The following is a 9,871-nucleotide window of genomic DNA, read 5'->3' as shown; positions in this document are numbered from 1 at the left end:
TCCTGTACTATGCTTCAATTGGACAATTTCAGTGGACCCCCATTGCCAAAATTTAAGAAGGGTGCAACAATATGATAGGAAATGGACTCTTGTAATCATAGAATCTCATCAAAGGGGATAAAATGGACCAAAAACCAAACACGTGGTACAATTTTGGCAATTTTGTAACCCCTAAAAGGGAACGATGTGGACCATCCAAATTTATCATGATACATATTGAGGTCCTGTACTATAATACCAAATGTTTAAATTGGGCATTTTCCAAAAATGAAGGGGTGGGCCAAGGTACCCCTCCCGGGGTGCATCAATGTACCCATGTCTTATGATAGATAATGAACCCCTATACATGACCATATAACCATATAAGGTAATAGGACCTCATCAAAGGGGGATAAAATGTACCAAATACCAAACACGTGTTACAACGTATTGCTTACGTTTATATTTTGGCAATTTTGTACCCCTAAAAGGGAGTGAGGTGGACCACCCAAATTTATCATAATACATGTTAGGGTCCAGTACTATAATACCAAATGTTGAAATTGGGCAATTTCCAAAATTTAAGGGGTGGGCCAAGTTACCCCTCCCGGGGTGCACAAATATACCCATATCTTATGAAAGGGAATGGACCCCTATACATGACCATATAACTATATAGGATAATAACACCTCATCAAAGGGGATAAAATCGACCAAAAACCAAACACGTGGTATAACGTATTGCTTACGTTTATATTTTTGGCAATTTTGTACCCCTAAAAGGGAACGAGGTGGACCACCCAAATTTATCATAATACATATTAGGGTCCTATACTATAATACCCAATGTTTAAATTGGTCAATTTCCAAAATTTAAAGGGTGGGTCAAGGTACCCTTCCCAAATTTTTCAAGGGGTGCATTAACATACCCATGTCTTATGAAAGGTAATGGACCCCTGTATACACCCATATAACCATATAAGGTAATAACACCTCATCAAAGGGGATAAATTAGGTCAAAAACCCCGAAATTTGAATTTTTGGCAATTTTTTACCCATGAAAGGGAACGACATAGACACCCAATACTGATAGGGTACATACTGTGGTCCTAGGCTACCATACCAAATTTTTAGATTTGGCAATTTCCAAAATTTAAGGGGGTGGTCCTATGTACCCCTGCCAAATTTTAGGGGGTGGGCCAAGGTACCCCTGCCAAAATTTAGAGGGGGTGGTCCTAGGTACCCCTAGGTCATTGACCCCGGGCCAAGGTCATTGACCTTTGACCTATGACGTCACAAAGGTCGGGGTCAAAGTCCAAAGTTAGGCAGAGTACCGCAATTACTACTGGCAGGCAGTGATGATTTCAGGGAGTGGTCTGGTGAAAGTCCTCCCCCTAATACTTGCAAATTTCTCCCAGAAGCAAATCTCTTCTCATGTTCAATAAGGGTTATCAGTATTTTCCCAGTTATACTTTAACGCCTCTGTATATTGAAAGCTCTGTGTGCAGGACTCTCCTTCGACATAAATACGATTAACCTATAAAAATAATATGATTGAAATGTATATTTCTCAAACTTGGGGACACACTTAGTCAACCTAACCCTGTAAATGTCGGCTTTGAAAGAAAAGGAACTATCATTTCTTTTTTAAAAAAACCATAAATATGTCACTTTAAGTGGGATACCAATTCCTATCCATGCTTTTTCATATCTCTTGTTTGAGATATAATGTCAGTTTCAGTAAGCGACACAATGATCTTTACGTCTACTGAAAACCATCTAAGTGATTGGATGTGTTATTTACCTAAGCAGCTTTTCAAAACAAAACAAAACCAATACCAATGTACAGATCCTTATCAATTTAATTTCAACACCTGTAGTTGTAAACACGACATATATATCTTGATCGGCAACGGTTCAGGTGCCAACTGCAACGCCGGACTGTTTGCTGTGACGTGATAGAAAACACTCTATACTATGTGAGAAGCAGTAAAGCGGCAGTGTACAGTGAACTGAGCAGACAGTGGTAGTGTGAAATAGGGCACCTCTCTAATTTCCAAAACGAGCAAATTGTTGGCACGCGGTTATGTAGTACGCGCGTGATAAAAGTGGTAACTGTGTTCGGCGTGTCGCGAGGAACAGAGTTGAACATGCTGATGACTTACAAAACTCACGGCAAAATCACACTGGCGAAGAGGGACGAAAGCCAGAACAAAATCTTCTGTAACAGTTCCCACCGACCATTAAAACTGATTGTCACTCAGAATCGTAGTACGACTGCGGTGCAAGTGACAGAATAACTCAGGCAGCACAACCTGTAACGACAATTACAGACTACCGCGAGTTGCATGACATGGGAGAAATCGCTGGTAAGGTATCGTTACACTTTGCACGACGCTAATTGTGCCGCAAACTTGCAAATAGACCGCTAATTACTAGAAAAGTTTGATATGGTAGGATGAATCATTGTTGACCTTATTTCAAATTATACGCCGTGTTGTGGCGAAAGCTCAAAGAACCGAATGAACCCAGTGTCTCCGACCAACCGTCAAACAAGGCGGCGGTTTATAATGATATGGGCTACAATATCCTGGCATTCAGTTGGTCCTGTGCTGACGCTTACCGGTCGCGCCACTGGTTGTGATTATGTTCCCATTTTATATTATGTTCTCATATTATATTATGTTCTCATATCATGTTCCCCTAACGTATATCCCCTAAAATCTGTATGCCTATGGTACAGATGTTGTTTCCGGGCAATGACGCCATATGACACCATTATAATAAGCCCATTTACACAGCTGGAGTTCTTGCGGTGTGTTTTGAAAAACATCAGGATGAAATTGAACTCATTTCCTGGCCCACTTAGATTCCGTACCTAAACATAATTTAATCGTCCAATTGTCAATTGTTGTCCAATTTTGGGACACAAACCCGGGGCAATTTTCTTCCTTCATCCTCTATCACGGAACTGATAATAGAATAAATTATGCATTCCACGCGGAATTGTATAATATTCCTCTAACCACCATTTACAATCTCTATGAGGCAATTTCACGTCTCATGATAAGGCGAAAGGTGATTCAACGGCATATTAATCTGGTAAACTGCATAATATTTTAAAGTGTTACCGTTAAATTGATAACTATCCATAAATAACATAAGTTGGAACTGATACGCTTTCATATAGAAATGAAATGAAATTTTTGAGTTTTATGTCCCACGGTTATGCCGGTTAGGCTAAAGGAGACGGTGATGATGAGAGATGAATAAAATGGTGGAATGAAGAAAGTGGGAGGAAACGGGAGAACCTCGAGAAAACCCACTCACACGGTGTTTGTCCACCACAAAGTTCACTTGGCGGGAGCAGGGTTTGAACCCAAGACCCCAAGCATCCGCTTTCATATAGAAGACATGGAGGGCCTTATGCAGAGTCGTTTTGACGTCTGATTAAAACCTTACTACGGAGTTAACTAACGGATGGTTATCAAAATTGTATTCAGAGTCTCTGATTAGGATGTAGTATCGGACGAAGTTAATCACATGTGACTAATTAATCCAGAGCAGACTGATCCTTTACCCACGGTTTAGCGTGCGACTCAACATTTCGTATTTCGCAATTCATGTGTTTTCATTTTTACAGACTACGCATGCGCTCATCCACTTTTCCGTAGTTGCCACATTTATTTTACTCACCGATGCATTGGGGTTCTATAAGTTAATCATACCCAAATCATCATTTTAGTTGTACTCAAAGTAGACTCTGAATACCAAAAAGGACACCTTCCTTATTAAAGAGTTAGTATGCTTACTGACTAGTCTATGACTAACCTGCGGTTAACGAATTCTCTCTGAATAACGCCCGGAATGAGCACGATATGGATAGCAGCACAGAATCGAGAAAGTTGCACCATTGGGGAAACAGTGTGTGTGTGATATGTCTGGTAGTCGTGTCGTGTGAAATCTAATGGCGCCAAAAGTAGATTGATTCTCGGATGATTCATTGTAGCACTGAATGATAGATATTCAATTATTCCCATAGTTAAGCAGGACCACAAACACGAGTTTGCAGTTGGACGTTCCATTGTAAATACCACAGTGCGACGATATGCAATACGAGCGCCTCAGATTGAGTCATCTCATATCCTAAATGGACTGCAGTGAGCCTAATATCACCGGTGTTTAGCAGAATAAAACTTTACAGAGTCGGAGAAGCCACCAACTCAGCACGCAATCGCCACGCAATCGTTCTGTGTGCCGTAATCAACCGTCCATTACCCAAATCTCAAAAAGTTACATCTCAAGATGAACAGGTGGGCGAAGGGCAACGTTCATGCATGGAAAGCTAGCCATGTCGCACAACATAAAACCAACTGTTGAAAGCTGTAAGAGCGCCATGTGGTGGAGATATGAGAAAGTTTATAGTCACTGTAAATAGACATAGATATGTCTGACCAATTATAGGGAAGTTTGATAATTACGTGCAGAAGTGTTAATGGAAACGAACGAATCAATTTCATTCGTGGGTCTACCAAAATTTATCCATGCAAGTACGTCGTTGATATTGGATGGCGAGATCCAAGAATGTCATTCAATTTGTCCGCAGTGGATGTTCGGTAGTGAGGTGAAATAAAAAATACTACATTGTTTTGATAACTAATGCCTACGTGTCTCGAAGAAGAAAGTAAATTGTAATTCAATTCATAGGAGAATGTTCAAGTAATTTGTAGTGTTAAATAAGTTTTGCTGGTTAGATTCATAGTTTCGGGTTAAAAAAAGGTTCTCAGTTAATAACTGTAGGGACAACTTGTAACAAGCTTACTTATTTTGTCTATTTTATATAGCGTTACACTATAGCCCACAGTCCGAATATTTATAATCTAGTTTACTATTTTACCAAATTTCATTTAAACACTGTATCTTGATATTACCTTTTATTATAATACGTAATGAAGGAAACATTTACACCCTTTAAATAACATGCATGTAGATTATACAAGATGGATCCTTTGTTACATCATATATTTTTCGTTGCTATGACAACCAATAACACATATCGTCAGATTGCTATGTTCACAGAACATCAATCATAATATCAGAAAGAAAATTAATTCTAGTTCTTTTTATACTTTCTTCTTGTTTTAGCTAGCTTGGGCATATTTTAATAGCACATATTGCCCGTAAATACAAGTAAAGATATTAAAAATACAAGTAATGATATTAAAAATACACAATATCGTTATAAACTAGTAGGTATTGGTAGAAGATGAAATGTCTATGAGATTAATATGTCAATAATATGCCAATTGGTATTTTGATGTGAAGTCTAGTTGATAAGGCTATTAAAATACGCTATTAGAGACACGTTACGTATTAATACCTTTTGGAGTCTAACAGATGACTGTATTTTATTTCTGAAAAAAAAATAAAGCTAGGTCACGTTGAAAACAATGTGAACATAAGTGCTGCGGATTATCACATACACGTTTTGACTGATATTTACAACGGAGTTGCCACACTGAATACAACGGACAACAACGAGATGAAAATTTATCATGACAAGGTGTAGTCACGCATGTAACGAACCTTGTGCCGAGGATTGCTTGACACCCACCTTAATTCTATTTAATACAAATAAGCAGTGATTAAGTTTAGCCAAACTATCATTTGACACGGTTCTGATATCTGGCATAATAAAAAAAAAAGAATCCCCCAAGTAATGCAGGCTTCAAATCTCCCAAACGAAAATGCAAGGTTATCAAGATTACAAATATTAAATATTATTTTAAATAAAAGAAAATATTCAATTGGCTTTTTATTACAAATAATCAAATATCAAGGAAATGAATACAAATTAACAACAACAATTTTAATTCTGTGAATGAGCTTCTTAATATGAAGAGTGAAAAAGTAATCTAATTGCAACTGAATAATAGGTGAAAGTTACTTGAAAAATAGTTAAATATACTTTGATAAAATGAAATTCCAAACAAGAACAATTCTAACGCTATTAACAATTTCAAAAGTTAATAAAAATTTACTCGGAATAGAAAGTGTCGAAACTTAGTCAAAAGCGACCGCGACTCGATCAAACAATTTTAATAAAAATATATATAACGCGAAAACTATTAAACTCTCAAAGCAAGAAACAAGAAAAATTTAATTCGACGTCGAAATCAATCTCTCAAATAGAAATATCAAAAGATTAATGGGACGCTAAATGCAATATTCCTTTAGATATCAAATTACGAATTATTTTCATACCAAGTTAAAAATCTAATAATTAATAGTCTAATAGCTACTTCTACTGTTAGCAGGAAAAAGTATTAGTCAAATTGTTAGTTAATTAACCAAACCAAGGTTATCTGGGTTTTAGGTTCTAGAAACTACAGCTAGGTTTGTACTTACCAATTTTCAAACTGCTCTAATCTGTCACTGGGATCGTCTGTCCTCAATCACCTCTACTCGATTCTACTGTTCCCAAATATGCAGTTAATAGAAGAAAACTTGGTAGGAAATCTGAAGATTTTAGAAAACGCCAAACCTATTTTAATAATAACTTCGTATTATTCCGACCCGTTAATTCAAACGAAGAAAAATTCAACTTCAAACTTTCTATTCCTCCGTCCTCCGTTAACATTCGACCAAATACAACAGTCAGGTACTTCCAGAAGGACAATCCAGATGGACATTCCAGATGGACATTCAGCGCAGCAACTAACCTGGCTCACGGCTTTCGCTCACGAGCGAGGCAGCTGTCTACGCGCAAACGACCAGACATTACGTCACGAGATTTAACCTTGAGTTTGTTGCAAACAAACTCGCTTCTACAACCTTCGCTCTTATTCTCATTACCTATAATTTTTACTCTTTTTCTTTTTTTTAAAAAAAACGTAAACACAATAGATTCTCTTAATCGAGGAAATACAAAAATAGGAGTAACTTATACAATCAGATATAATACATTTTTCTTTCTTTCTTTCATATTCTTGTCATTGTCCATATTTTAGTTTCACTTCCAGAGACCAGCATATACAGAGTGTTCCAAAAATACAGGCAGCTCCAACTCAATGTAGCTGAGCATGCTAAATTTCTCCCCCTCCAAAGAAAAAAAAATCTGAGAAGGATTTTTTTTTGTATGGCTACCAGAAATCATCCACCTTAATGTTTCAGCTGGAAAACTCACAAAAAAAATGTCATAAAAAATAGGCATTAATATAATGAAACACTCTCTCCTTTAATTACATTTAAAACAATTCACAAATCACAATTTAAATTTCACTCCAAATAAAAACCATTCTCAAAGTTACTAGAAATTTCAAATTATTTTTTAATTATTTAATATCGCAAATTTTAAAAGTTTTCTTTCCAAAATATTTAACTTTAAATGTCTCATTAAATTTAAAAAAAACATTAAGATCATGATCTTTTTCAATTTTAAAATTTTTAATTAACACATTAAAAATTTATATACAATTTCATACAAAATATATCAAATTACAACAAATTAAAATATAATCTGATCAAAGACATCTTACTCCCTTTACATTTCAATCTTACCATTACTGTAATTCCTTTTTCCAGAAAGCGACGAGAAAATCATCTGATTGAATTTTCAGAGATTGTAATTAAACATTTCTTCTAGGGAAAAACTTCTTAACATCCGACACATGAACTAGCTTATATGAGTCTCGAGAATCATCAGCATCAGATATCAATAATGTATTAGGGGTCAAAAACCTCCGAATAATAAAGGGTCCATCCCACTTAAAACTCAATGATTTTGCTACTTTATCAGCTAGAGAGGATTTAATATGAGACTTTATCAATACTTGGTCATTGACAGAAACTACAACTGGACCTCTAATTTTGGATAATAAAGATTTCCTTTTTAACCATGCCTTTTCCATATTCTCAAGAGCATTGTGCCATACGTCAGCATTCTTATGCTTGAACAATTCTTGGTCACAAAGCTTCCATTTTAATTCTAATGGGGTGTTCAAGGGACGTCCAAAATATAATTCGTATGGAATCGATTTGAGACCAGAATGCTCGCATATATTTAGCGTATATTGTAACACAGGTACAAAATTAGACCACTGCTGTTGTTTTTCAGCACAATAAGCTCTTAATGACGCCTTCAAAATTTTTATGAATCTTTCCGCCAAGTTAGCCTCAGCATGGTATGGACTAATCCTAATATGTTCTATTCCTAGCCCAAATAGAAAGGATCTAAAATGGGCAGATACAAAGACTGATGCATTATCAGTAGACAAGGATTCCGGAATTCCTAGCCTACTAAAAACATCCATTAACCTGTTACAAATAACAGTAGAATTCAATGTTCTTAATTTTTCGAGAAAAACAAATCTCGAAGCATTATCCACCCCAATTAATATGAATTTAAAGGAATTAGAGGTCGGCAAAGGTCCTATTATATCGACCATTACATTCTGTCCAACTCTTGTTGAAAATTTTGATATTAATGGACCCATTTTCTTTTTGTTGTTTTCTTTGACTAATTGACAGGTTTTACAAGTTCTGACATAGTCCTTAACGTCATTTACTACCGAGTCCCACGTGTAGCGTCGCATTATTTTCTTTAAAGTACGAAAAGTCCCGGTATGACCACCTGTCAATTCGTGATCGTGAAAGAACTCGATCACTAATTTCTGCAAATTCTTCGGAATTACTATTTTAAAAGGAAGGTTTAAGGCTTTACTCTTTTTCATTAATATGCCATTATTTAAAACATAATTTCGAATGTTCTCACCATATTCCAACCTTTCTATAATATTTCTTAACTCAGGATCTTCTTTTTGTAACTCCGATAAGGGCTCTTTCACCATAGGCAATTGCCAAGAATTTGCCATTTTAAAATTCCTTTTCATTATAGCCATACCCACAGGTCCGTCCACTTGCACAAATTCAAATGGATCATACATCCGTGTCAGGAAATCTGCAACTACGTTATTTTGGGACCTAACATGTTGGATAGTAAATGAGAATTGACACAAAGTCTCGACTAAAGGACCATATTTAACAATCTCTTAGAATTACCCAAAATCCAGGATAACGCCTTATTGTCGGTAAAGACCACAAACTCATTAATCAAATAGTGGCGAAACCTATAAATTGCTTTAACGAGACTGATGAACTCGATCTCATAAATGCTCCTGTGTCGGTCAGCTTCCGACAACTTTTTACTAAAGTACGATACAGGAATAAGATTATTATTCTCATCCATTTGACTTAAACAAGCTCCAATCGCTTTTCCTCCCCCGTCAACATGGATGAAAAACTTCTTGGACAGATCAGGAGTCCTTAATATAACATTATCTAATAATTCCTGCTTTAATTTATTCAAAGTTTTCTGATGCTCGATGGTCCATTCGAATTTCCTTTTTGTTGATTTTAACTCGCTTAATGGACCCATCAACTCCTGAAGACCACTACAAAATCGAGCATAATAAGAAAACAATCCACAAATTTTTTGTACTCCGCGCCTATTTCTAGGTGGAGGGATTTTCTTAATAGCTTCAACCCTTGATGGATCAATTTCGATAGTATCCCCATCAGTTACAAATCCTAAGTATTTTATCTTTTTATAAAAGAAAGCACTCTTATCTGGGGAAACAGAAATTCCATATTTTCTCAATCTTTCGAGGACCATTTTCAAAACTTTTTTATGTGATTCTACATCAGATGTACATATTAAAATATCATCAAAATAAGTTTTTACGCCTAGATCCTTCAAATCACCAAGAATTTTATCAATTACCCTCGCTAAAATACAACTTCCAGTCTTTATACCGACTGGTACCCTCGTATACTGAAAGCTACCACGTGGGGTAACAATAGTGGTTATTTCGCGTGATCCCTTTTCCAGTTG

At 36.2% G+C, this 9,871-nt stretch overlaps 1 protein-coding gene across 1 annotated transcript; it reads right to left on the bottom strand.

The window, feature by feature from the left end:
• Positions 1–7,607: 7,607 nt before the first annotated feature.
• Positions 7,608–8,924, bottom strand: LOC145679566 (uncharacterized). Its single transcript, XM_081750143.1, has 2 exons — positions 8,764–8,924; positions 7,608–8,295 (listed from the first exon to the last, which is right to left on the bottom strand). The coding sequence occupies exons 1-2, from the start codon at positions 8,922–8,924 to the stop codon at positions 7,608–7,610; spliced, it is 849 nt and encodes a 282-aa protein (XP_081606269.1).
• Positions 8,925–9,871: the final 947 nt, after the last annotated feature.

The sequence above is a fragment of the Thermobia domestica genome, chromosome 2 (genome assembly GCF_964235325.1).
Source record: "Thermobia domestica chromosome 2, izTheDome1.hap1.1, whole genome shotgun sequence".
Taxonomy (NCBI): Eukaryota; Metazoa; Arthropoda; class Insecta; order Zygentoma; family Lepismatidae; genus Thermobia; species Thermobia domestica.
The sequence above is the reverse complement of the archived record's forward strand: the minus strand, read 5'-3'. Positions and strand labels throughout refer to the sequence as shown.

Bases quoted from the DNA above. Each gene is read 5' to 3' on its own strand.
- LOC145679566 (XM_081750143.1), bottom strand. From the start codon at position 8,924: ATGTATGATCCATTTGAATTTGTGCAAGTGGACGGACCTGTGGGTATG. The intron at 8,296-8,763 runs GTTGGAATATGG...TATTTGTAACAG, and splicing joins TTAAGAAATATTATAGAAAG to GTTAATGGATGTTTTTAGTA.